This window comes from Phacochoerus africanus, chromosome 2, assembly GCF_016906955.1.
Source record: "Phacochoerus africanus isolate WHEZ1 chromosome 2, ROS_Pafr_v1, whole genome shotgun sequence".
Lineage (NCBI taxonomy): Eukaryota > Metazoa > Chordata > Mammalia > Artiodactyla > Suidae > Phacochoerus > Phacochoerus africanus.
In genome coordinates, this window is record NC_062545.1 from 278,548,077 (window position 1) to 278,575,550 (window position 27,474).

The 27,474-nt window shown below is 65.2% G+C and overlaps 1 protein-coding gene across 2 annotated transcripts; it reads right to left on the bottom strand.

Annotated features, from left to right (window-relative positions):
* Positions 1-1,004: 1,004 nt before the first annotated feature.
* QSOX2 (quiescin sulfhydryl oxidase 2) lies at positions 1,005-25,783 on the bottom strand. 2 transcript variants are annotated; one of them, XM_047768919.1, is made up of 12 exons: positions 25,438-25,783; positions 15,425-15,525; positions 14,496-14,544; positions 13,643-13,748; positions 13,427-13,517; positions 12,248-12,393; positions 11,550-11,684; positions 11,245-11,374; positions 9,337-9,459; positions 8,357-8,507; positions 5,886-6,074; positions 1,005-3,509 (listed from the first exon to the last, which is right to left on the bottom strand). In XM_047768919.1, exons 1-12 carry the CDS (start codon positions 25,766-25,768, stop codon positions 2,947-2,949), a joined length of 2,115 nt encoding a protein of 704 aa, XP_047624875.1. In that variant the 5' UTR covers positions 25,769-25,783; the 3' UTR covers positions 1,005-2,946. The 2 variants fall into 2 exon arrangements, with proteins under 2 accessions (XP_047624875.1, XP_047624876.1); XM_047768920.1 differs by lacking the exon at positions 5,886-6,074.
* Between the last annotated feature and the right edge of the window lie 1,691 nt (positions 25,784-27,474).

Consider the following 27,474-nt stretch of genomic DNA (forward strand, 5'->3'; position numbering starts at 1 on the left):
CAATGCCCTCCAGGCCCAGCCCCAGGCCCACTCCCCCAGGACAGCCAGGAGGAAGGGCACCCGGGCGCCCCCAACAGAACTCCTCAGAAGGACCCAAGGGCTGTGAGGGCCAAGACCCTGGATGACCGGCTGCCGGATGGTAAGCCGACACCAGCCCCACACAGACCCAGGCTGGCAGGCAGGGCGCCCACTGGTCACTCACACCCCGGCTGGTTGGCACGCCAGCGGCCGCCTGGGAAGGCAAAAGGGCAGCCAAGAGGTCTCCCTGAAAGCCACACACACGACTACTGGAGGTCCCCCACTGCAGAACGGGGGAGGGCGGGGGGAGGAGAAATGACCCTGGTCCAGGACCCGAGGTGGCGCACGGGTCAGGGCAAAGCCGTGGGCACGAGGCACGCCATTCAGGTCTGGCGGCAGAGGGGCAGCCTGGGAGAGCTGTGCCCAGCGAGAGCTGAGGCTGGTGGCACCCTTCACCTGGGGTCCTCAGAGGTGCCCTCTTGGGGAGACTCATGTGCATCATCTGAGCCCCACCACCTCCCCGCTTCCGTGCAGGGAACTGAGGCTGCTGTCCCGGCGCTCAGTCCAGCTCAGCCCCAGATCCGCTCCCTCACTGCCCATCTTTCACTTCCCACTGACTCTTGGCCTGCGGTTCACCGTAAGAAACTAGAATTTCAGGAGTTCCTGCTGTGGTGCAGTGGGTTAAGAATTTGACTGCAACAGGTCAGGGCGCGGCAGGGGGGGGTTCGATCCTCGGCCCAGCACGACGGGTCAAAGGACCTGGTGTTGCCACAGCTGCAGCTCGGATTGAATCCCTGGCCCGGGAACTTCCATATGTCGTGGTGGGGCCATAAAATTAAAAAAAAAAAAAAAAGCAAGCAAGCCTACCATTTCGGATGTCCAGTCCCTACACTGGAGGAGAGACCCTGGCCAGCAGCCTGCCCAACACCCGTCGCTGGTCGCACCAGCTCTTATTCCAAAAGAATCACAATGTTTTCAAACATCAGATTTCTTTATTATTAAAATGTGCACATTAGAGTTTTACATACATACAAAATGTTTGTGTCCCTGGCAAGTAGGAAATTTCACCGACATTCCCATGTCAAGTAGCTTCTTTCTAATCAAAATCCTTCCATTAAAAATAAATATACATTTAAATTATCGAACCACTATGTTCATTAGTCTCAATATTCACAACTTTAGGAAAGAGAACTGAACCTCTGCCTAAAGGGAGCATCTGGTTCTGAGCAGCACGGGAGGCTGAGTTCCCGCTTTGGCACACGGGCCACAGGGCCCCGGGCCACCTTGGCACATCCCCCCCCCCCCCGACGACGACAGGCCTGTGCACACCTTGCCCCTCTAACTGCAACATCGCTATGACCCCGAATGCCAACCATCACCCTCAGGCGGGTTCTAGAAAGTAAGCAAGGCGCCATCCCAGTTCCGCCCAAAGAAACTTACTTCTGGGGAGAAAAAGACACTGGCTGTGAACCAAAAGGCCGTTTAAGGACTGGTCCCAAGTATTTCCCTTTGGATCCTGCGTCAGGCTGCCCAGGGACCTCAGTAACGCAGGCACACGCCCAGGAAGACGAGCCGGCTTTAAAACACAAAGGCTTCCAGGGCTTAGAAAGTGTCAAACAAGAAACCTCTGGGAGCAGCTCAGGAGCCAGTCCCTGCTCTGAGGGCCTGCGGCCCGCGCCCCCCACAGACAGTGATCAGAAGCTGACAGCCCCCCCCACGCTGCCGGTGTCACACCAGCATCCGTGTCGTAGGACACACCACGTGGCCGGCTGCACTTAGCAAACACCCTAAGTGGAAGAGAAAGAGGCAGAGTGGAAAGACTGGTACAGCATCGTGGTCACACTCACGCTCACACACACACAGGTATAGCATCGTGGTCTCCCTCACACTCACACACTCACACACACGCACACACGCACACACGCACGTCTGAGCTTGTGAGACAAACCAACAGCCACAAAGGACCTCAGGAGGTGTCCCTGCCACAGTGTCTGTCTTTGCTTACATTTTCAAGGGCGAATGTACTTCTAAATGTTTTGGGTTTTACAAATAATGTGTTAAAACCATTAAATGTTAGAAAACCAATCCTTGAAGCCTGAGGACCGGGCCTGCCACCAGGACACCTGGTGGGACAGCTTCAGGCAAATGCGGTTTGGCCTTAGGGCGCCACCGCCCGCCCTGCCGCTGAGCCCTGGGTTCCTGCTGTGCCAAGTGGGTGCTGGAGGGGGAAGACACGGGCCCCCTCGGAGGCCCCCCCGCAGCCCCTCACGTGGGGGACCGCGTCTCTCAGGGCCTCCAGAGGGTCTGCCCAGCCCACAGGCAGGCAGAGGGGACTCGGAGCTGCCTGTCACCACGTGAACAAGGAGAACGCCTCCGGAGCCCGAGGGGCAGCACTCCGGCCCGCAGCCCCCTGCCCCCCATCCGCCTCTGGAGGGGAAGTGCCTGCGGAGCGCGGGGCAGGGAGGGGCGTCCCTTCTCTGGTCCTGAGCTGCCTCGACGTCCAGGGAGATTTCTCTTGCTCCGAGCAGAAATAACCACGCAGTGGAGAAGCACGAACACAGGTGAACCACTGAGAACCACTGGCTTCGGGGAGCAGCCGGGCCGGGGAGGCGACTGGGGGCCTGGGGGGCAGGGGGCCGCTCTCAGGTCCCAGGGCAGCGAGGCCGCGAGAGCCGGGGGAAGGGCCCCCCGCCCACTCTGAGACCTGGAAGAGAGAAAACAGAAGCCCCCGCTCCCGGGTCTGGGCAAGGCGGCCACCGAGGGGCCAGCAGGGCCAACAGTCCCTCGCCAGGTGCGGGCGTGAGGCCTGCGGGCAGAGGCAGAGGCAGGCACGGCGGAGGGCCCTCAGGGCTGACGCGCGGACAGATCCCGGCTCTCAAGACGGAAGCCGCGGGCTCTCCCGAAGGCGCGTCCCTGGTCTCGAGACGTCTACACGGACGGGTGGTGGAGCCTGACCTTCCAGCGCTTGGACCGCAGCCGGAAGAAGCAGCACATGCCCATCAGGAACAAGGACGAGGCCACGTAGAGCAGGACGCAGAGGCTCATGTCCAGGCTGGAGAAGCCCAGCCCCAGGAAGGCGGCGGCGGCGGCGGCCGCCTCGGCCCCCCTGCGGCCCTCTTGGCCCTCGGCGCCGCTCAGACTCCCGAGGCCCGCGGCCGGGCCCTGGCGCCACCGCTCTGACAGGTGAGGCCCGGGCAGCAGCTCGCTGGGCACGCGGAGGCCCTGGGCGCCCGGGGCTCCGCGGGGCTGCCCTGGGGAAGCGCGGCCCCGCTCCGGCCCCTCGCCCTCGGCCGGGGCGCCCTCGCCTGTGCCTCCCAGGTCCTCGGAGTACGTGTCCACGAGGTTGTCGCTGCCGTAGTGCTGCTTCAAGAACAGGAGCACCTGGCCTTCGTTCCAGCTGGGCAGGCCCCTGATTTCCTCGTGGCAGGCGGGGCAGAGGTCCGGGGTGGGCCACGGGACCTTGGGAAACTTGGGGTCCTCACTCGGATGGCCTGGGAGGAGGGGGGCTGCCGTGAGGGGGCCTTCCGGCGGCTGACGGCCCTCTCCCGGCGCCGCAGGCCAGCACCGGCCCCAGTCTCCCCGGCATCCCTCCTGCCCGCACCCCCCGCCCCCTCCACACCCCGCTCCTGGCCCCCGACCTCCGGGTGGGGTCCCGCCTTCCCTTTGCTCGATCAGCCCGCACTGGCCGTGCCCCTCCCCTCAGCACGGGGACGTCACACTCGGACACGGCCACTCCCCCAGCCAGACCTCGTTCCGAGCCACCCCCCGGGGCAGGCCAAGCCCCCGGCTCTGCACCTTTGACCTCGCAGCCCGCTCAGGGCGTCCGCCCTCCCGTTCAGGTGCGCCCAAGCCCCCAGCCCCACAAAGCACCAGGAGCACCGCCCCGGACACGCGCTGTCCAGGCGTTTCCTCAGGACCCCCAGGGGACCCTGGAAGACGCTCCAGGACAGAACCCGGTCACCCAGGGAAAGCCAAGCACGTCCCCCGTGCAGACCTCAGCCTGCATCCTGCCGGCCGCCCCACACTCACAAATGCACCACAGCTCTGCCCGGCTCGCTAGGCAGCTGGTGGCACTGCCCTGGTGACAGCGTCAACCCGCCACCGAGACCCACCTTACAGGTGCCACTCTGCAGCGGGTCAGGGCCCACAGGCCCTGCACACCTGCCGGAGGACTTCGGAGTGGGGGATGCGATTCAAACAATCCAATCTGAGGTTCCTGACCCCGACCGCTCAGCGACAGAGCTCAGCCGTCGCTCGCCTCAGCACGCCTGACGGGCCACAGTCCCCCGCCCCCCCCACTGACCCCCCGGGGCGCTCCCTGGCCACGCATGCTGGGCCCTCAGCCATGAGGGGCAAGACCTTGAGGCAGAGCCAGGGAGCTCCCCCAGGCGCGCGGCTGCACTTTTTTTGGCCACACCCCCAGCACGCGCAAGTTCTGGGCCAGGGATCGAACCCATGCCACAGCAGCAACCCGAACCACAGCAGGGACAACACTGTCCCTCAGCCGGCTGAGCCGCCAGGGAGCTCCACAGCTGCACTTCCGAGCACCCGTCTCCCTTCCATTCGTGAAGGCCCTGCCCCAGCAAATGCGGCCACGGGGCCCGGGGCCCTGGAACTCCCCATCTGACTGGGGGGTGCCGCACCCTCAGGGAGTGCTCCTGGGAGCAACGGGAGGAGAGCGCCCTGGCTGCAGGCCTGAACTCAGCGGAGACGCCCTCCTCCGACCTCCCCCCCCCCGCCACCTGTGCACTGCAGGCCGCGTCCTGGGCGGGGGGGGGGGGGAGGGCGGTGCGGCCACTCACTGCCCGGGCGCACCCCTGGGGGTCGTGTCTCGTGGGGGGGTTTGGACCCGCACACCGAGACCGAGAAGCGTGGCCAGAGGCCATCCCCGTGCAGCACCCTGTGGTCTGGCGGGATGGGCAGCATCCGGGCCAGACCTCAGGACCTCCAAGGAGCTTGGGCCCCAATCCAGAGGCCAGAGGTGTGCCCGGGGGGGGGGGGGGGGGGGGGGATGGCGTCCAGGGAGGGCGGTTACAGAGCTGCAGGCCCCGGCCCCCGGCGGCCCCCAGGCCAGCGCGTCTCCCCCGCGGCTTCAGGGCTGCCGGGCGGGGGAACCACGGGGACCTGTGAGGGGCTGACACCTGCATCTGGAGACGTCTGTGCCAAGGCCACAGCGGAAGCGCCTTACCCTGCAGCCTAAGGCAGAGGACAAATCCCGCAGACACAAGGCGCCGCGGCCCCGTGACCAGAGCCGGAGCCATCAGCTCCAGGAGCGGAGAGAAACCAATTCCCTTTAGTGCTTTAGTTGGGAGAGGTCTTTACGCCACAGTGGATTAAATAAAACCAATAGTTTAGTGGTATTTTCTATTCATCTCTATTAAGATTTCTTCCTCAGTGGATTATTTTTAAGCCTAATTTTAATCTGCCACTGATTCAGGAACAGTTTGAATTACTTAACTCTGAGAAAGCGCACGCGCCCTAGTTTTTTTTTTTTTTTTAAACAAAACCACTCTGAGAGGTTTGGTTTGCGGTCTGAGAGCAGGTTTGAAGGATCCTAGGATTCCTCACTGACATGTAATGACATTCCCACCCTTCTGCTGCCAAATGCTCTCGGGGACCTGGTGGGTGGAAAGAGACGCCTCCGTTTCCACGCAGCCCAGGAGCCCTAAAGCGAGCGAGGACGCTAGGAAGCCAAGGCCGGCAGCTCCCCGGCCAGGGTCCCCGTGAAACGACCCCTGCTCCCGGCAGGTGACCGGGCAGTGGGCCTCGCGGGCAGGCAGCCTGGCGCGTGGTGGGCAGTGTGTCAGCGAAGAGCAGGTGCAGTCCCCACCACGCCAGCGCGGGCCGCCGGGCGTGGCTTCGCTCACCTGCCAAGCGGCCGTTGACCACGTTATGCTTCCTCCAGAGCCAGAGAACTGCCTGGTCTGCGGTTTTCACGGAGGCCATCGATTCTTCAGCCATCTCCTCAAAATGCTCGGCGCACTCCTTACACCCAAAGAAGACGCGGACGTACCTCCTGATGACCCGCAGAACGGCCTGGGGGTCGCCGGCAAAGCCTGCGGAGGGACCACGGCGGGTCGGACCGGAACCGCGGCGCTGGCATGGCAGCGGGGGAGCCAGGAATGGCTGGTGCCAGGGCCACTACACCTGTGAAATGTGTGGTGGTTCTACCCGGAGGCCCTCCCCAAACCCAAGCCGCAGCATGAACGTGGCCTCGAGACGCGCCTCTGGGCCTGCGGCCAGCCCCTCGCTGCGGCTGCTCCTCCAGGAGGGGCTGCGACAGTCACGGCCCATCAGGAGCCAGGCTCCTTCTGGGAACAGCAGGGCAGCAAGGCTGGTGAAGGCCTGCACGTGCCCGCGGCACGCAGAGCTTCCCGGGCCAGGATTGAACCTGCACCAGAGCAGGGACAACGCTGGATCCTGAACCATGAACCATGAGGCCACAGGCCCCTCCTAGGCCTGCACCCCTGCACCCTTTTAAAGAAAACGCAGCCTCTCCGTGGGGAGAAACCCTCTGGCATGTACCAGGCGCACAGACCCTGACGGGACCCAGGAGTGAGGAGCAGGTGGCTGAAGAAAGTGACCCCCCTGCCCCCAGCAGGACGCAGCCAGCATTCCGCTCAAAGGAGGACCCCTGAGGAAACGGGGCAGCGGCACAGGGCGGGGCCCGAGTCCTGTTCAGACAACTAATACGGGGATTGAGTGGACAAACGAGACCGCGAGATTAAAACAGATTAAATGTCGGCATTAAAAGAAAGGCAGCAAAATAATTAGAAAAAAAACAAAAGACATTGTCCTGAACCCGAACCCGCAGTGACAGCAGCCCTGGCGGGATCTTCCTCTGAAACCAGGCGGCCCTACGGCTCGTCCCCACCCCGGGCGGCTTCCCGCGGACCCAGCAGGCGCCGCCTTCCCCGGCGCCCAGGCTGGGGACAGGCCCGGCCGACATCTGCCCGCGCGCTGGGTAATCCTCCTTCCCTTCCCGCGGGCGCCCTAATCTTTAAAGTGGACAAGGAGCATAAACTCCACCTGAGGGATTAGGGGACGGGCCGGCTTTGCGGGCGGCGGGGTTTAGTGAGTGCTAAGGAGGCAAAACCTTCCAAGACATAATCCGGGCCCCAGCCTGACCCAGTTCCGGGGCGGGAGACAGACGCCTCGGGGGCTGCTCCCATTTGCGCCGCCGACGGCCGGCTGGCGGCCTCCATCCCGCCGTCACCACGCCCCCCGCGTGCGCTCGGGGTCCCCACCGCTGAGGTGCCCGTCTCGGAAGTGGGTGCCGGTGGTCTGGCTGGCGGTCAGTCAGGCAGTGCTGAGCTGCTGGCTCCACTTGCTAGTGGGAGCCCCGGGCTCTCCCCCGAAAACGCACTCCCCTGTCCTCGGACTCCTAAGGGACTTTTCTGTTGAAGGCCACCTCTGTCCACAGACCCTGGGAGCAGGAACCCAGCGTCACCTGGGGCAGAGCCAGGGGCGGCAATGCCGACGCGGCCGCGTGGCCCGGCCGAGCTCTGCTGCTACCTCCCGCCCGGATCGGGGCTGGACGAGACCTACCGACGGGCCCGGTGTGAGCAGCGGGATGCAGCGAAGGTGCGGCCAGGCCCTTCGGCCGAGGCCCCAGGGTTACCGTGGGGGAGCTGGGCCGCCGTGAGCCCGACCTGCGGAAGCCGACCCGCCTGCCCAGAACCCCGAGCAGGGTGCCCTGCGCCAGGGCGTCCGCCCCAGACCGTCACACAGCACGAGGTCCCGGGGAAGAGCTGCGCGACTTTACCGGCAAGAGCACCGGACTGTGGGCGTCCAGAGTCCGCTCGGACCAGTACAGCCTTCGGGACCCCATGCGGCTTCAGACACAAAACTCAAAGACAGGCCGGCGCTCCCGGGCTGCCGGGGGCCTGCCTCACCGGACGTGCACACACCTCCCAGTTCAGAGAGGATCACAAGCCCAGTGCGTGTTTTACTGTCTGTTCTGCGTGGCCCACGGGCCCGCCTCGCATCTGTCACGCCCTCCGCCCCGGGGCCTGGCGGCTCCCGGGCGGGCGATGGACAGTACGCGGCCGAAGGACGGATCCCCACCCGGGGCAGGGGCTGGCGGAGAGGCCGCCGGGGCAGGGGCTCATCGGAGACGCCCTCCCAGTGCCTCCTACCTGCTCGCACGCCTTCCCGGCCGAGCGCGGCCTCGGCCTCCCGCAGACCGGCGGGCGCGGAGCTGAGCGGGCAGGCGTCTGCGCTCGGGGCCCCCACCCCCAGGCGGGCCCGGGGGCCCCTCGACCTCTGGCGCCCCTCCCCCTCCCCCTCCCCACGCCAGGCGGCCCGGGCGCCCAGGCCCCGCTCCGGGGCAGCTCACCTGTGCCATCCAGCGCGTCCGGGTGGGTCCCGGCCCGGACGGTCAGAGTGTGGAACAGCTTCCAGAGGGAGCACGGGTAGCCCCTCAGCTCCGCTCGGCTTCCCTGACATCCGACCCACTGGACGTGGCGAGTGAGGTACAGGCCAGAAATCTGAAAAACGAAGAAAGAGGGAGGCACAGATCACGGAATCGTTGAAAGAAAAACAGCTGGTCACCACCCCTGTCCGGGCCGCGGGGGTGGCGGCTGCACAGGAAGCACATCTTCCAAGCGCCACACGTGTCGCCACATGTGAGGTCACATCCAGCGAACAAACGAGAGGGAAAAGTCTGTCTCAGGAAGGGCGCCCAACACCCGAGACGCCTGCTCTTCTCGGTCTGGGAGGAGAGGGGGCTCGCCTGGGCCCTTGCTGCGTCGGCAGGGGTCAGCGTTAGGGACGGCCGCCCCCCCCTCGGTCACGACCCTACGAGACTCACGACCGAGAGAGCCAACCACCTGATGGCTGTCGGCACAAGCAGGATCCTGACGTCGCCAGTGAGCTGATGGCCTGACGCGGCGAGAACAGCCCAGGAGGGGCCGCATGGGCCCACCTTCCTGCCCCACGGCTCAGGCCCCGGGGAGGAGAGGGCAAGGCCGGAGCTGGCGGAACACGCGAGCCCGCAGCCTCAGGTGCCAAGCCCGCGACCCTCGCCGCTGTCACGGCCTGCGTGGCAGCTCGACCCTCGCCCACTTCTCCCTGAACCCGTCTGTCCCTGCCGGGTCTCTCGGTGGGAAATCGAGAAGGGGTCACTAGACGCTAGAAATTGCAAACAGAAATCACAGCCCAGAACGCCCCAGCGCCGCACCGCCTGAGGCCCCGGCCCTGCGCGGGACGGGTGGGGGCAGGGGCGGCGCCGTGGGGGCGGCGCGGGAGCGGGGACACCCCAGAGAAGGCGGGTCAGGGCCGAGCTCCCCCCCGGGCCCCCCGGAGCAGCTGCCTCACCCGCATCTTGTTGTTGACCAGGTCGAGGACGGCGTTGTAGGGGATCCTGTCCAGTGGAAGGCTGGCCAGCCACTCCTGCAGCGTCTCCAGCAGCTTCCGGACCGGCGGCCGCCCGGGGAAGAGCTAAGCAGAAGGAGCCCACTCAGGGGCTGCTCGGGAGAGGGCCCGACCGCGCGGGGCCGGGACAGCCTCCCGGCTGGACCCGCCCCGCGAACGGAGTGGCGCTAACGGAGAACGGGGCGGGGGTCTCTGGAGGAAGCAGAGCCTCCCCCAACAGACAGGGGACCGGGGCAGGACAGGGGTCCTTGCGGGGAAAGCCCGCGCGGTGCCCCGCCCTCCGCCTCCCCCGAGCCCACGGCCGCTGGTCCTCACGCCTGGCAGCCGGGTCACAACGACAGACGACACGGCCACCCTGGGTCTCATCTGTCACCTTGTCTCGGGCTTTGCGGTCCCTCCAGAACCTCATCCCTCGCTGGTCCCGCCCCCTCGGCCGTCTCTGACTGTGTCCCCACCCGGGACAGGGGGGATGCCACGCCACGGAGGCGCCCGCGCAAAGGGCAGCCTGCTGCCTGGCTGCGTGTGGACACGGCTGCTGTGCCAGCCGGGCGCAGGAGGGGCCTCGGCTCAAGGAGCCGCGGGCCTTCTCTGGGGCGCCCTCCACTCGATGGGGCCCGTTAAACGCACTGAGGCTGAGCTGAAGACCCGTGAAAGCAGCTGCTGAGACAAACGGGTGGAGCAGAAGCGACCCACGTCCCGTTCGGCACCATCTGGGTTTTCCCTGCACGGTCCCAGGGCGCCAGTACCCACCGCCCAGAAGCTGACATCTAGGCAAACCTGAGAAAAGTCGCTCGTCGTGTGATCTGACTCGGGCTCTGCAGGACAAAGGCCTCGGGGCTCGGAGAGAGCCCACGCGGCGCGCTAACGGCTGGGCGCCGGGGTGCAGGGGTGGCCACGGCCCGAGGGTCATATGATGGGCAGCGGGCAGGCACGCGCCCACAGGAGCGGGAGCAGCGGGAGGGCCCCGAGCTCTGAGGGGCTCGGGGAACCGTCTGAAGAGGCGGCACTCGTTCATGTGAAACCTATCGTGGGGCCCTTTATTCTTTTAAACCTAAAGTCTATGTCCTTCATTTTTCACTCCTGGTGAGTAGAGCCAGACCAGCCCAAGTGTGACGAGGCACTGGGTCCGAGAGGAGCGGGTGACAAACGGACCTTCTCACACCAGGTCTCCCGTCTCCTGCGTAACAGGTCACTCAGGGTTGCCCTTGGGGAACAGATCTCTCCCGGGGACACCGGAGCACAGCCGACCGGCAGGTGGCCTGGCCCGTCTCGGAGGTCAGTGCGCAGAGCGGCTGCTGGGCCAAGGGCCCTGGGGCTCGGGCCCACCCCCGGGAAGGGCAGCACCCCTCCCTGAAGCCCAGCCGGCCACCGTAGGAGCCCCGGGCCAAGACAGCCACAAGCCCTGGATTTTCGACTCCGGGGCTGAGCGGGCTCGGCAGGAGGAGACGGTGGTGACCCCTAACTTGCCCACGCCAGCCCCCACTGCTCCCCAGGCCGCTAGGGCGGGAGCCCCCAGGTCCCAGCACAGCAGCCTTGCCCTCTCTCCCTCCCCTCCTCCAGCCCCCTGCCCTCTTCTCATCCCGCCAGGCCTCCCCTTAGCCTCCCACTCAACCGCGAGGCCCCAGCCCCCGCAGACCCCGCCCGGCCCCAGAGGCCCCTGCTCGTCCTGAGGACGGCACTGCCTCCCGCCCCCGCCCTGCACAGGTGACCCCGGTGACTTGTGCGTGGCCGGTGGAGCCAAGTGATGGGAGCAGGGGGCCCCCGTCAGCCCAGGCGGCCTGTGTCCCCACAGCCAGTGGAGCAAACACCCCCAGCCGCCACCCTTGGGGCCCCGCGGCCCAGGCCCGGCACCTTGGCGAGGACGGTGGCAAAGTCCTTGAGTGTCTGCAGCTCGGCCCCGGCCAGGGCCTTGTGGGCGGCCAGCTCCACCCTCAGCAGCTGGTGCAGCGCGGACTCCAGGTCCGCCGTGTAGAGCTTTGACCTGGGTGGGCGCCACAGTCAGGCGGACACCCCCCTTCCAAACCCGCGCTCTGACTCCCACCCCGCGGGGCTCCCCCCCCACCCCCCGAGACCTCAGGGAGGGTTCCTGGGGGACGGGTGGTGGGGTGGTGGCCCGTCCTGCACCCGCAGCCCCTCACTGCCAGGGGAACACTTGCCTGTCAAACTCCCTCCAAGCCACGGTCCCAGAGTCTTCTTCCCCGTCTGGCTTCTCCGGCGACAAAAGCGATTTCCTCCTCACACCCGGCAGCGACTTCAAATAAGAGGAAAAAAAGGACCGGAGAGGTTTCCCGCTGTGAGAAAGGGGAGGGGAGGGCGGGGCGCGGGCTCAGAGCTGGGGCTCTGAAGGCCCGGCCCGCGCCTGCAGGAGCCTGGCCCAGGCGCTCGGCACCAGGGCCGCCTTGGGTCTCGAGGCCCAGCACAAGCCCCCCTCCATCACTGGGCGGTGACGGGGACCTCCCAGCCCAGGAATGTGCGGCTGGGGAGCAGCACGGTGACAAAGCCCGCGCCCCGGGGAGCTGGGCCCTCTGAGACGTTAGGCGAACCCACCCACGGCCCCGAGGGGCAGGTGTGCTGAGCACTGAGAGCCCTGTCTGGGTTTTTAAGGTAACAGCACCTGTAAGTGCTGGAACCCGAGGCAGTACGGGGTGGATGAGGCGCCAACAGCACCCGGGAGGGAGCAAAGGTCGCCGGGCAGCCAGGCCGCGGTGCCGCCTCCCGCCTGGGCCGGGCTCCTCCCAGGGGAGCAGGCAGCCAGCGCGGGGCCTGGAGCCGGACCGAGCGAGCTCCCGCGCTCGCAGGGCCCGGGGCCGCCAGGGGCCGTGGGGGAACGTTCCTCCCGCCAAACCAAACCTACACAGTGACGGGTCCGTGGGAGCCGTTGGGGTAGATGAGGTAGCAGGAGGGCAGAGAAGAAAGGCCGAGCTTCGCCAGGAGCGCCGAGTCGGAACCCAGCGCCCTCCTCACCGAGATGTGCTCGTACGGGATCAGGTCTAAGATCACCTGGACGGCGAGGAAGGACGGTCACCTGCCCCGCGGACGGCGGTGTCCCCAGGCAACGGCACAAAGAGCCCCGAGGGGCGACCCAGAACGCCGCCGGAGCCCACCCTGCCCTTGGCCTGCTCGCCCGCCAGCGCCGGGGACCCTCCCTCGGCTCCCGCAGGCGGTCACAGCGGGGCCCCCGACCTGCACGCCTTGGCGTCCTGCAGCGTCCACACCCCGAGCAGGGCCGCTCGCCACCGCATGTGGGGGTGCGTCCCAGCCTCCACTTCCCCTTGACCCCCGCGGCCTGTGTCTGGGAGGCTGACGGCACCGCCGGTGACCAGGCTCCCCGGGGCGGCCAGCCCAAGGGCCATGGGCTCGGAGCTGGCCGTCCCCTCCCCCGGAGCGGCCCCGCCCAGTGCCGCGGAGGCTGAGGGCGCAGCAGTGGGGTCGCGGCGCCGGGGCGGCATCTGGGAGCTAGGATGACGTGAAAGGAGAGCGGCAGGCCCATGGGGCCCCGCAGGGCCAGGCGCAGAACCACCTCTCAGAAGGGACGGCGCGGGCACCGAACGGGCCTCACTAAGGCGCCGGGTTGGAAGGGCCCTGTGAGCCGAGGGTGCCACTGCCGTGCCATGCCCGGCACGGGTCTGCGGGGGTGGGGTGGGGGCAAGGGTCAGCCCGTGGCCGGGGCTCCTCCGGCCCCCAACCCAGGACCCTAGGGGTGGGGGCCAGAGCCCTTGTTCTCCTGCCCACTTGAAGCCAAAGGCCAGGGCTTCGGTCCCACACGCGTGAAATGACAGTGAAACAGGCTTCACAGCAGAAACGAGGTTTGACGGGACCGTGGACGTGGCACAAAAGCCGGGAGCTCAGAAGAGGGCACCCAACAAGCCTTGCCGGCGAGGCCTGAGGGACCCTCTGGGCCTCCCCGCCCCCCAGGCCCTCCCTGTCCCCACAGCCGCGTAAACCGGGGGATGCCGAGTCCAGGCCACCGTCCCCAGAACCAGTGAGACCGGAACACGGCAACCCAACAGGCCGGGCGACAACGAGACAGTACCTCACGTCCCAGGTAGGAGCCGTCGCTTTCGAACAGCACCGCCACGTAGCGGCCAGCAGGGCTGTCGACGAGGGAGAGAAGGTCGCTGGGCCTTTGAGGACGAGAGAGGCGGCGTTCAGCGCGGTCCAGGCCATCCCGCCAGCACCCACAACGCCGGCCGCCACCGGCACGACTCAGCGCCCTCGCCCCCTGCCGCTTTCTCCCTGGGCCACGCACCGAATGGGGCCCAGAGGCGGGCAGGCGGGGGGCCTGCCCTCGTCCGTGTGGTTCTGCAGGAAGTCGATCATCGCCTGCCTCACCGTCCGCAGCTCTCGGTCGGGCCCTGCGGGGAAGCACCGGGTCACGGCCCAGGCCGAGCCGGGCGCCCGGGGAGCCCCAGCCGAGCGCCCCGCCCACAACGAAGGGCACACGCGGCACTGGTCTGTGGGCCGGGAGGCCTCGCGGCGGCCAGCATGGGGACCCGGGGACACGGGAGCCCTGGGCCGGCCGCACACACGTCATGGAGACGGAGGCCACCCGCACGCGTCCATCGAGACCCGTCAGAGACAGGCGGGCCAACCTCACCTGGGGGCTGGGCTGGGGGGGGGGGTGGCTCGTTCACAAACACCCATGGGTGCACTTGCGCCGTGTGCACGTCTCCAAAGGTTTTCTTCCGACCAAAAAGTTTACTTTAAAAAAGAAACCTCAGAGCTCCTGCTGTGGCTCAGGGGTTAAGACCCTGACAAGTGTCTGTGAGGACACGGGTTCGACCCCTGGTCTCGCTCAGTGGGTTTGGATCTGATGTGGCTGTGGCTGTGGTGTAGGCCGGCGGCTGCAGCTCCGATTCGACCCCTCGCCTGGGAACTTCCACAGGCCGCGGGCATAGCCGTTAAAAAAGAAGAAACGAGAAATCTCACCGCCATGTTTGCCAAGGCAGGCAAAGCACAAAATAACAAATCCTTGCTGGAGCCACGGCTGCGTAAAGGAGAGGCAGGGATGCTGGTGCTGCTGGGGGCCTCCACCCTCACTGTCACAGGCCTCTCCGGGAGGGCGGAATCTGAGAGGGGGCCACGCAGGCTCACGGCCTTACCTTTGTAATTCTCTCCAGTTGTAAAGTCCTTTGTAAATGCCTTAAAATACTAGGAAGAGCAACAGAGAATAAATAAGCAGCTGGTATCCGTGTGAATGCTGACTCTCCAGGCGGCAGGGCGCTCGTCGTCTTAGAGCCGCGGCCGACTTTCTCCGGGAAGCTCACGGCACTGATGCCGAGCCCGTGCCTATGTGGGTCTTCCTGCTTCCCAGCAGCTTCTGGGAGGCGCCCAGGGCCAACCCGAACCCTGCGCCCGCAGGGCCCGAAAGAGCGGATGGCGCCTCCCGACGGCGCTGACGGTGCTTCTGGAGCGTCAGCTCGACCCACACGACGTCCAGCAGGAAGACGGGTGTTACGTGTGTCTCTGGGCAGAAGGAAAGGCTTCTACATGACAGTTACACCCCTTCCCCACTAAAGACACACTAAAGTCGGGGAGAAAGCGGCCATCGGGCTGAAGACACCCCCGTCTCACTACGGAGGGACTGAGCAGGGCGCATACCCAGGACTTCGGTAAATCGTCAGAAAAGCACAAACGAGCCGGGAGGAAAACAGCGAGTGACACGGGCAGAGGGGGCAACACACACGACAGTGCCCCCAGCGGCAAGGGCTGGCACACCCCGCTGCTGGCACCCGGGCACGCGCTGGGACCCCAGCCGCGCCAACCCACAGGTGACCTGCGCCGCCGCCCTCTGTGGTGGAAGAGGACACAGGGGGGCTGGAGCCGCAGGGCCGAGCGCCCTCGACGTGGCCAATCCGGGTCACGTGGGCCGCCAGGGGGCGTGGGGGCAGCCGGGGCAGCCTCCTCGGGGCCGGGGCAGGGCAGCCCGGAGCTTCTCAGAGCCCAGCCTGGCACACCCGTGGGCACACGGCCCCACCGCGGCATGTGCGACCCTGGGGAGGCGGAGGCGGAGGCAGGGGGCCGCGCTCACCCGGAAGGTGGGGTAGAAGCGGACGTCGTAGGCGCGGCACACCTCGTGGTTCTTCTCCTCGGCGCAGTCCAGCGCGGCGACCCGGACGGCGGCGGCCCAGTCTGGAACGGGGAGCAGCCCATGAGCCCCGCTGCCCCGGCCAGCAGGACGATGGCCCCGAGCGCGGCGTCTGCCCAGAAGCGTCCCCGCGCGGTGCGGCTGCTGGGCCTGCATGTCCCCAGGCGCCCGGTCGGGTGGGGAGGTGCCGGCAGCGTCTGGCCGCCGGTCTCTTGGGTCAGGGACATGGCCGAGGGAGAACCCGGGGGAAGTGACACCAGGGCGTCCCCAAGGCCCCTCCCACGCCGCAAACACGTGTGGAAAGGGGCAGCCGGAACTGCGCAGGCTTCCCTGCCTTAAAGGGACACTTGCCGGCTCGCAGCCATCCCCGGCTCATCGAGTCCTCGGCCACGGCCGCTGGCGCCGGGCCAGCCCGCCAGCTACCAGCACACGCCCTGGGGACCCTTTCTCCAGCCAGGTCACCACCGTGAGCACGCGGGGTCGGGCAGACACCCGACGACAGCAACAGGATCCGGTCGGGGGGTCCAACCTCCCGGGCGTCCACGTCTTCCTCAGTTTGACTCGGGTCCAAACACGGCCCGGTCCACGCCGCTGGGGAGGCTTCCACCCCGCAGCCCCATGACTGCACCAGCCCGGGCTTTTCTGTACACGCGCAGGGAGCCTGGCTCCCGGGTGGGGCGGCCGAGCCTCCCTTCCTTCTGAACCCCCGCTCCCCAGGCTGCAGCAGGCGCAGCGGGCTCGGGTGAGGGCTCGGCCCGGCCCTTCCCGTCACCAGCGTGACGCCCCCCGAGGTGACGAGTGAGGCGTGCTCCGCACGAGCTCTACCCGCTTCTCCCGGGTGGTAAGACCCCAGCGCCCCACCCTCGTCCCCCAGGGCAAGGGGCCGAGCTGGCGGCCTCCGCAGGCTCGCCGAGGGGACGGGGAACCTGGCACCGTCCTGCCCAGCCGCGCGACCTCAGAGGGGACCTCACGACCGGCGTCCCCGAGTCACCGCAGGCACCAGGGCTCCGCGCGGCCACTCTGCGCACTGCTGGGCTCTAAGACTGCAGAGCTCGTGTCCTAGACCTGCCTGGAGCTCCCACCACGGCCAGCGGTGACGAATCCAACTCGCGTCCACGAGGTTGCGGGTGTGCTCCCCGGCCTCGCTCAGTGGGTTAAGGCTCCGGCGTCGCCACGCGCTGTGGTGTAGGTCAGAGACGTGGCTTGGCTCCCACGCTGCTGTGGCTGGGGTGGAGGCCGGCAGCTGTAGCTCCAATTCGAGCCCTCGCCTGGGAACCTCCATACGCTGCAGGTGCGGCCCTAAACAACCAAAACAAAACCAAGCAACCTGACTGGACGGAGAAACTGACCACCACTAAATACTACACAGCGTAAAGGCCTGTGTCCATTAGCAATTCAATAACTGGTTTTTTCCCAACTAACGTAACACCTCTGACACCTTTGCTTAAAAACACATCCCTTTCGCTACAGCTCCGATTCAACCCCTAGCCTGGGAATTTCCAAATGCTGCAGGGGCAGCCCTAAAAAGACCAAAAAAAAGTGCCTTTTTCTTCAGTAATTATAAAAACGACTGACCAACGTTGATATAAGGCAAAGGATTAATGCAAAGAAGAAAAGCCGAGCTGCACCTTTCACAACCAATGACTGAACAGTGCTCCCCTCGCGCGGCCTCGGCGAGTCTGTGACTCCTGTCTTGAGGCCATTTTAAGAGGATGGGAAAAAAACCCCAGAACCCTCCCCATCGCGGGTCCCTCCTTTCGGGCGTCTCCAATTACGGGAACCACGGAAGCACAGTTAATACCCTCATCCAGTTAGTGCAGCAGAGGCAGCGCCCGCGAGGCGAGCAGGGAGCAGGTCCTGTGCTGAGGGGGGGGCCCCTCCGCCCGGCGGCCTGGCTGCATGGCGCCCCCCACCCCCCCAGGCCCCATCGCAGCTTCTCAGCCCTTCGATCTCGCCCACCTCTTCCCGGGCTCACAACCGCAGGCTGCGAGGCTCAGCGAGGATGTCCAGAGGGCCCCGCTGCCCCGGAGAGTGGGACGAGTGGGACACGGCGCCAGGGGAGCCGGCCTGAAACGGAAAGTGACGCAAGACAACAAAGACGTTCCCAGCAGCCTCAGCCCGCTCGCGGGGACGCGTGCTGCGCGCGAGCACCCCGGGCCTCGGGTCCTGGCTCTCGCTCTACCTTCCCGGAGGTGCCAGCACGGCTCCGTGTGGAGACCAGGCTGCGGGAAGATGCGGCCGCACAGAGCCGACCCCGGCCGCGCAGCCACACTCCGGACTTCCAGACAGCGCCGGGCCACAGGCCGCAGCCCGGGCACCTGCCCTGGCTCCGCAGCTCCCACAGGAGCACACGGGCGCAGCGCTGAAGAGGGGTCCAGGGGAACCACGGGCTCTGGCGCTCCCCCGCCCCAAGGGCCGAGACCGGGGCGAGGGCTCAGACCTGCCCCTGGGACCGGGCCCCTGCCCCAGCCACCCTGGCCACCGAGATGGTCAGCACGGATGACACCGGCCCCACGACGAGCCCACTCCCTGGGTGGACGGACACCCTCCTTTGGCCTGCGCGGGGCTGCCTTCTCCAGTCTCACACAAACACCGCACCCCCGGGGGGCCTCCCTGACCTGCCCAGGCGCAGCCCCCCCAGGCAAGGGCCACCCCTGCCCACCTCGCTTCCAAAGCGAAGCAGGGTTACGAGCTCGCTCACAGGCCACCTGCCTGGGGGACAGCTGGACACGAGGACAGAGGAGCAGCAGAGCTGGCAGGGCAGAAAGCCGACCGTGGCCTGCATCCAGGCCCTCAGAGCAGGCGCCAGCAGGCGCCGGGCGCCATTGCCATCCAAGGGCTGAGTCTCACCAGGTCACCCCCCCAAACTCAGTGCAGCTGAACGTTCGCCCCCCCAAACCCTGACGGTCACACGTAGAGTAAAGCAGCCACTTCATCACGCAACGTCCCGAAAAAGCCTCTGCGTGACACGCGCCCCTCAACACAGAGAACAGCGGGTCTTCGGGGAACGCGCTGCCCTCACGCCCCCAGCATCTTTCACACCTTCCCCCGAGGCCGGGGCCCATCCCCAGGCGGCAGCCCGCTCGTGAGAGCGCGCCCCACCCTCCACGCAGGACCCCGGCCACGGGCCCTGAGCCCGCGAGGAAGCAGCCCAGGGTCCCCGGGGCCGAGGGCCGGCGTGCTGCAGGGAGCTGTGCTGGCACTTCGGGCAGCAGTCGGGGAGGCCCCGGGGACCGGGTAGGTAATGGCCTCGCCTCCGGTTACAGGATGTGCTGAACGGGAGCCCTCTTTCCTAAGTGGTCTGCGCGCGGGGCAGGTCACACGGGGCCCTGCCCAGGGCAGCCGTGGAAATCCTTTTCGGCTGTGTCCCATTGAGCGCAGCCCGAGGAAGGAGGGGGACGGGAGTGGCCGGCAGCGCGGAGACCCCGGAGGGGTCTGTCCCAAGAGCCACGGGCACGCCTCCCAAATCATGGCCAAGGAGGACACGGGCTCCCTGCCTCCCTGCGCCCACCCTGCCCTCAGAACTGGGGGCGAGGGGGACCCTACCCTTCAAAAGAGGGCACAGCTGGAGTTCCCGCTGTGGCGCAGCAGGTTAAGGATCCGATGTCACCTCCGTGGTGGTGCGGGTTGGATCCCAGCCAGTGCAACGGGTTAGAGGAGCCGGTGTTGCCGCAGCTGTGACTCAGGAGGCAGCTGTGGCTCAGATGCGATCCCGGGCCCAGAACTTCCACACGCCGTGGGTGTAGCATAAACACACACACACACAGGGCACACCTGCAGGTGGCTTAAAAATGAAAGAGAAAAAGAAAAACTTTGGTTTCCCTCAGGTTTTCACCAGTGGCTTGTCCCGCATGGTGACAGAGAGTCGGGCCGTCACCTGCCAAAGAGCAGCGGCGGCTCAGCAGTCTGACCGCTGGGGAAGAGCTTTGCGGGGGCTGAAGAAAACTCGCACGGGGCCGACAGGTCCTCGGACGCCTGTGATACACAAAGGCCTGGTAGGCTCACCAGCATGAGGCTTCCTCCACCGCGTCCATCCCAAGCCGATAGTGGGGTCTACTCTTCAAGACGCCCGGGGCACTACTCACACACGTGCAGAAGGAACAGGTGTCACACCGAAGGGCCTGGTCAGGGGAGTGAGAGGACACGGCCGCCAGGGCCGGGGACGCCTACCCTCTGCTGCCTGTTCCCACTGGACGGAAGCCACCCTCCCTCTGCCGTCGAGGTCTGTGAGCTCTCGGCAGCCTCGGCCTGAGCCCCTGACGAAGAGCAGTTAACAAGGCCACACACGGGACGGCCCCTGAGAGCCAGCCCGCGGGAGCCTGTGAAATGAAGCCCAAATCTGACACTGAGAGGACACGAGCCCCGCCTTCCCGTCACATGTCCAAGTCTGAAATAACAGCGCCCTTTTTTTTTTTAGGGCCACACCTGCGGCATATGGAGGGTCCCAGGCTGGGGGGTCAGGGGAATCGGAGCTGTAGCCACCAGCCCACACCACAGCCACAGCTGATCCGAGCCGCGTCTGCGACCTACGCCACAGCTCACAGCAACGCGGGATCCTGAACCCACTGAATAAGGCCAGGGATCAAACCCACGTCCTCATGGATACTCATCAGAGTCATTCCCGCTGAGCCACGACGGGAACTCCGCAATAACGTTTCTTAACAGCGGAACAGAGAAGAAAACCAGCCCAACTGGACAGTGACTGGCCAAGCACAGGGACAAATGCGACTGCGTGCTGAGGCCCTGGAGCCGAGGCATGGCGCTTGCGAAGGCTGTGCCAAAACCACCTGCGCAGAAGCACCTGCAAGGCGGCCTTCTTCCTGGCGGTGAACCTGAAGCCAAGTCCTGCACCCCTGACTTCTCTGGGGAACAACTGCTACCACCTCTACCATCTCTGCCCACCCGAGCCCGCCCCCAGCCCGACAGCCCCTCCCCGAAGCACCCCATGCCGGCCCCTGGGAGCCTGCGGCCCTCGGTTCTCCCGACACCTGCCAACAGCCGCCCTTCTCCCCGCTGGTCAAGCCTGAGGACAGCGCGGGAGCGACGGTGGCCCCTAGCAGACGTGGGCCCTCTGGACATGAAACAGTCCTGCCGAGCTCAGGCCTTCACACTCACTGTCCCCTCCACATGGCAGGCCTCTCGCTCAGCTGCCCCGAACCCTTCTGGCACCGCCCTGAGCCAGCCAAGCATCCTGGTCCCCTTCCTGGACACGTCAGCGGCAATTCACCTGCTCACGTGCTTGTTTCTGTTTATTGTCTGGGGCTCCCCTCTGATGTACAGGCTCGGGGGGTGCGAGGGGACAGGGACCCTGCCCGCCTCGATCACGGGGCTGGGGGCAAGTAGCGCACTCAGACGTGTTAACCGCTTCCTTGGGGCGCACGCTGCCGGGAGAGGACAGCGAGGCGGCCAGTGCGTGCGGAGGCAGCCCCTGCCCGGCCCGGGGCTCCGCTCCAGCAGCGCGGCCCGCGAAGCGGCCGGCCTGGTGCAGGGCACGTGACGCCTCCCGCGGCAGCTGAGGGAGCACTGGGTTCTGGGGCGCCAGCAGTCACCCTGCGCCCTGGCAGATGGACGGCATTCACTGCGACACAAAAGGGAAATGTCGATTTCACGGCATAAAATGCAAACATGTCAAAGCTTTAGCTTCAGGGGATCCGCGCCTTCAACAGGTGCCCCTCCCTCCCCCGTCTCCCCCCTGCCAGGACCCCCCCCCCACACCCAAAGCAGAGAGGCGCGCTGAGCTGAGTGCAAACGGCCTGCTTTCAGGACAGGCACGGCCTCGGCCATCCGCTCGCCCCGCTAAACGGCAGGGAGGGGTGCAGAGGGCCAGCTGGGAGGCAGCACGGCCACGGGGCATGGCAGGAGCAGAAGTCAGGCCTGCGCCCACGCCTCACGGCTCACACGCCTCGTCTCAGTGCCACGGGCTTAAACAACACTTGGGAGGAATTAAGCTTCCACACACAGCGGGCTGAAATTTATTTCAAGTCTCCTGATCTCAACCTAACAGGACAAAACGTTTCACCATTACCTGTCCAGTTCTAATAAAACCTCTCAAAACGGCTGGTTTACGGTCAAGCACCCATCGGTTCTAGAAAATGCTCACAGGACAGCTGAATGAACCACTCAGGGTTACGAGAATGCCAGCGGGCGCTGGGTTTAAGGCACCGAGCCCCGCTTCGCCTCCTCACCCTCCGGAGGTCGGGGGAGGCTGGCGTCTCGGATCCCACATGCCAGCACCGTGCAGGCCCCTGCCTGGCTGAGCAAAGATCTTTCTAGATAAGCTCCAGGTTCAAGCCACAGTTTAGGCAGAACCCAAGCCACATGCTAATGAGCAGAGGTCAGCACACGTCTCCACGAGTCCCCCGGGCTGCCAGAGCAGGGGTTTTCTGCCTTGGCCTCGTCGTGGGCAGAGGGCCCAGGACTGGGTTTCAAGGATCCTCCCACCCCCACGTCCACCCCATGGGCTTAAACCGACACGGTGTGTGGTCCCCTGGGCTCTGCAGGCTGACTGGTAAGCAGCAAGCTGGACACGAACCGTCTCTCACGGGCTGGAGGCCGAGCATCACGGCGCGAGGGCACGAGGCCGGCGGGGCTGGCGGCCCTCACAAGCACGGCTCCCCACGCGAGCTGGCCGAGCTCTCCTCGGCGGTGGGGTCCCTCTGGAGCCTGGGTCTCACGGACAAGTCGTGGGGGGCGGGGGGGGGGCAGTCGGCCCCCAGAAGGCTCTTGTGAGCCCGTAACAGGGATGCACCCGGCCTGCCTCACACCCTCGTCTCGCCTCTCCCGCGTCCGGCTGAGCTCCCGCTGCCATCAGCACCTCGCCCTCAGGCCCCCTCCTCCTTCCAGGGAAGAGAGAACCACCCGGGGTCTAGTTCACGTCCACGAGCCCCGCGGCCACGCTGACCAGGACGCCACGTGGTGAGGAAGAGCCGGACGGGAGGCGAGACTGAGTCGACACCACCGGCAGCGAGAACGGGCCCGCCGCCCTCCGCAGACCCCGGGAGCGGGCCATCGGCCCACCTGGCCTGTCACCCGACGCCGTGACCACGCGCGGATGGCGAGAGGAGGGGCGCCTCCTACCAGCTCCCGGGCCCCCGCGTCTCTCACCCAGAATCCTGGGGCAGTGACGGAACACCTGCCTGCTTCCCTGGCGCTCTTCCCGGAGATGAGCAGGCCCCGGGGCCTCGGGCGGGACACACCTTGCCCCGAGGAGCTCTCCTAAGTGTGCCTGAGCCTTGGCAGGGGGGGGCCGCCTGCTGGGCACCTCGGCTCCTGGCACAGGAGGAGGCCGCACCACAGACCCAGCCGACACCACAGCTCCGGGCAAAAGGATCTCCAGGAGCACAGCGGCTCGGCTTTGAAAAGGACTCAGAAGAGACAGGCCCGAGCCAAATCCACACAAACACTGCAAGGACGTTTGGCAGCAGCCAACAGCAGACCTTTTGTTTGTTAAGCCACCTTCTAATGAGGAAAAAACGATTACTTTCAAAATCCTGAAAACATCAGCAAGGAGCTAAACTTCAATCCAAATCTTTCAGGAAAACAAAGGTACCCCCAAGCGAGCAGAAGGGGACCCCCTCCCTCGGGCCCGGGCCCGGAGCCCCTTCAGAGCAAGGGGCAGAGGCCAGTCAGCCGGGGGAGGGCGGACAGCAGGGAGCAGGGGAGTTAGAGGCGCGCCTGCCTCCGCCGGCTCATCACTGTGCTTCAGGAGGGGTCGGAAGAGGCCCCCAGCGACGGGCCTGGTCCGAAGTCTGCGCGCCCTGGGGGCTCAGGGGACACCCCGACTCACAAGGGACTGACCAGCCGAAGCGGTGGTAACAGGAGCAAGGACCACTCTTACACCGGATGACGTGGGCGCGGGGCACCTGTCCCCTGGGGGAGGGCCAGGCGGGAAGCAAGGCAGAGCAGAGGGGCTGCGCCGACTTCCTGACCCTGACCTCCTCGGGGGCGGGGGGCAGTCCCCAGTGTGCTCCCCAGGGGTTCACTGAAATGAGGCACAGAAAGGGCCCGGGGTCAGTCGCGTGGAGGCGAGGGTCTGAGTGACGGACCCTTTACTGGGGCGCTCAGTGCACCCACATCACCAGGGGAGTTTAGGTGCCACGCTTCCCAGCCCTCCCGGCCATGGGCCCTTTCCCGCAGGTGTTTTGCAGGGTTACTGTCCCCAAGAACAGGGATCCTCCACCCTGGGGCCTGCGCTGACAGGAGGCTGGGCCACAGGGTCCCTGAGGGAGCCCTCTCTGGGGACCCCCAGGGCACACTCCCCAGAGCCAAGGGCTCTGCTTTCGGTCAGCACTGGTGCTGGGGCCCCTCCCCGGGGGCAGCTGGGCTCTCAGGACCTCCTGCTCCTCCTCCCGTCTTTGGGGCCACAGCTGTTTCTCACTTTCAGCCACTTCTCCCTTTTCTCTCAGGCCTGTACTTCCTGCTCTGACTTGGAGGACGTCCAGCTCTCTGAAGAGAACCTTATTTAACTACGAGTTAAATTAATCACACCGTTAGGTATGGATTTGGCCAGTTCCAGTTTCAAAAATAAATTACTTTCTGAGTCCCGGGGACAATTTTCAAGGCTCCCGCCTTGTTGGGTTTGCAGAGTCAAACCTAGTTTACAGCTTTTACCTTTTTTCAGCCACTACACTGAAAAACTCGGAACATGCACAAAATAGGAGCCGAACATCTTGCCAAATCTACCTGCTTTTTAATTTACATATCTTTGTTTCCGCCACCAAATAACGAGAGAGAACTGAAAAGTCGTCTGTATTATTAAAGTATTTGCCTGGTATCAAAGCAAAGGCTTAGGAAAAAAAAAAAAAAACCTACTAAGGAGCGGACTGCCACTTTGCCTCTGATTTCTGCTGTGCCCAGGGTCGGAACCCGAGGGACTGAAGAAAACATGAGATCAAAAAAGCGAACCCTTTCGAATCAAGGGGCCCCAACCCCCGAGGCAAGACGCAAAGCATCTAAAGATAGTCATTTACAACCAGGCGCAGAAGCCCTTTTTACAGGTTCGTTTCCGCATCTGTCCAGAAGTGAGAAAGTCGCAAGACTGGCTGGGACGCCCAGGTGCAGGAAGCAGCCCAGCAACTTGTTACTCTCAACCGCTCAAATATATAATTAGAGGTCAGCTCCGCCCCAGCAAGCGGCCTGCCAAGCCGCGCTCTCGTTGGGGACCAGCTTCCCGCCTGAGAGACGGACGGGGCGCGCACCCCATTCAGCGCCAGCGCCCGGGAGCTGCCGGAACCCCCCTCCCTCCACCTCTGCCACTCAGAGCCGGCCGCTCGCTTGGGGACTGATTAGCAATTCGCAAGGCCGGCGAAGTGCCAATATCAATACCGCGTGGGAACACCCGCAGAAGTTGGGTGGATGACAGATTTATCAAAGGCTGCGCGGCTGTGTACAAGCAACCAACCAATGAAACGCTTTGAGGGTTTTCTTCTGCTTCTACGGAGAAGTCTCAGCGCAGCTGGACGCCTGAGGTGTGGATACTTCGAGTAGCCACCATATGCTCGGCCAAGCAAACCAGCAGAGGAGGAAGAGGGCTTAAAGGGGAGGGGGCCTGGGACAGGAGTGGGGATCCCCAGAAAATGAGAACTCGAGCCACTCCAGCGACGGGACACAGGATGGAATAGGGCGCAGCTACGACAAAGGCCTGGGCGCTCGCCGAAGCTCTTAGGGACTCAAAACAAGGGGTCTGGGGAGCTAGGACACATGGGAAGACCTCCCGGTCCGCAACTGTGGACTGAGAAGGGCTGTCTTTCCGACTTGAGACGGCCGACGTCCCAGGAGCGCACGGGGATCATACGGGGTCCCCGGGGTGCAGGCCAGCGGCGGCCGAAGTGGGGTCCCTGAGTAGAGCCACGCGGAAAGGGGGCCGAGAGGCTGCCGCGGGCCGGAGGGGCGAATCCGGGGGTCGCGGGACCCAGGCCGAGCGGCCGGGGTCGGACCCGCGCGGGGGCGCGCCTCACCTCGCACGTCGTCGGCCAGGGCCCGCCAGGTGGGCGCGTAGCCGATGCAGTGGCCGCACCACGAGGAGTAGAACTGCACGAGCCACGCGGCTGAGCTGTTGGCCGTGGCGCCGCGCAAGCTGCCGCTGTCCAGCACCCACACGGCGTCCTCGCCCGCGCGGTACAGCCGCGCCGCGCCGCCCGCGCCCGGCCCCGCCGCCGCCGCCAGCAGCACGAGCAGGGCGGACAGCCGCGCGGGCCGCGCCGCGGGCGGGCGCCGGACTCGAGCCGCCATCCCCGCCGGGGCTCCCGGGCTGCGCGCCGCCGACGCCGCCGTCCCGGCCGCCGCCATGTTGGGAGTGCCGCGCCGCGCCTGACCTTTCACCCTGGCAACCGCCGTCACGTGCGCCGCGCGCGCCCGGCCCCGCCCCTGCCGCCGAGGCCAGGCCCCGCCCCAGCCCCGCCCGCCCGCCCGCCCCCAGCCCCGCCTCCTAGGCCCCCCGCCTGTCCCGACCTTGGAAGGCCAGGCACCTCCTCGCTCCGCCCCGGCTCCCACGTTCTGCTCCAGGCCCCACCCCTCGTCGGCCCGCCCCCGAGGCCCGGTCCCGCCCCTCCAGGCCCCGCCCCCCTCCTTTCCCCGCTTCAGTGGGCCCACCCTCCCCGCGAGCCTGGGGTAGGTTCGACAGATATAGCAAAGGCAAGTACCGGACATCCAATTAAAAGTGAGTTTCAGAGAAGCAGCGACTTGTTTTTGAAGTCTAAGTAAGTCCCATACCTGAAATGCAAATTTAACGGGATATACTTAGACTTAACGGGGAATCCGCTGTTTAACTGAAATTCTCATTTTCCTGGGTGGCCTCTGTTCTATCTGGCCACCCTACCTGGGGTTTCAGAAGCATGCAGCCCTGACCTTGACTTTTTAGTATGAGACTGTAACTCTCAGAACATGTAGCAAAACAGCTGCGCAAACTCAGATGTTACAGAGCCAAATTTTACAAGTTGCACGGTTGATTCCTCTGCAAACCTAGATAAGCCTCCCATGATTTATTTGCTTAATTTACTAGGATACCTGTCCTTTTCAATTGCTATTCCTAACTGTTAGGCTTGTCAAGATTTTCTCTGCACTGTGTGACCAAAGCAGAAAAGAAAGGAAGTGGAGTAGGGAGCGGACATGAGTCAGCATCTGCCATCCGCTGGCCTGGAAGTTCAAGTTCTCATGTTCCAGGCCACTTTGCAGTTATGGGCGATTGGCTGTTAAATAAGTACATGACATGATGTGAACACAGACGACGTTTTTTTCAGTCCGTGTTCCCATGGTGTGGACGCTCCCGGGCTGGGGTCAGATCGGAGCTGTAGCCACCAGCCACAGCCACAGCCACTCCAGATCCAAGCGACCTACACCACAGCTCTCAGAAACACCAGATCCTGAACCCACTGAGAGAGGCCAGGGATTGAACCCACGTCCTCATGGATACTAGTTGGATTCACTACCGCTGAGCCACAGCAGGAACGCCTAGACTTCATTTATACTAAAGCAATTGTCTCCCTGCTCATTACATTGTAGGGTTCTGTGTAAGACTTTGTCTGAAAAGGGTTTTGTTTCCATTTCGGACAAAGGTTGGAAAGCCCTGGATACGATGATCCAAACCAAGGGGGCCCTGGACAAGGTACCGGTGCCCTCTGCCCATTCACTGCTGCCACCTTCCTTCTCTAACCTTTGCCAGACTTCTGCTCTGCACCCATCCCTGGAGACTAGCCACTGGGTCTGCATTCCAGGAGAGGGACCCAAAACAAACTAGCAAGGAAGCTGGAGATAAGTGCTATAAAAAGCATCGGAGCTGGTGGCAGGGGAGGGGGAGGGTCTCTCTGAGAAAGAGACCCTGTGGGTGAAGGAGGTGAGAAGAGTGGCAGGCAGCCCAGGCAGAGGACCTGCACGTGCAAAGGCCCTGCGCAGAGGCGTGGAGCGTGTTGGAATCGCGGGGAACTGGGGAAGAGGGTGAGCTGGAACAGCAGCCAAGAGCAGGACAGCGAGGGGCCTCGCTCGCCAGGCGCGGAGGA

Bases quoted from the DNA above. Each gene is read 5' to 3' on its own strand.
- QSOX2 (XM_047768919.1), bottom strand. From the start codon at position 25,768: ATGGCGGCGGCCGGGACGGCGGCGTCGGCGGCGCGCAGCCCGGGAGCC. The intron at 12,394-13,426 runs GTACTGTCTCGT...CTCGCCGTCCAG, and splicing joins GCTCCTACCTGGGACGTGAG to GTGATCTTAGACCTGATCCC. The intron at 6,075-8,356 runs GTGAGCTGCCCC...GTCCCTCCGCAG, and splicing joins GGACGCGCTGGATGGCACAG to GCTTTGCCGGCGACCCCCAG.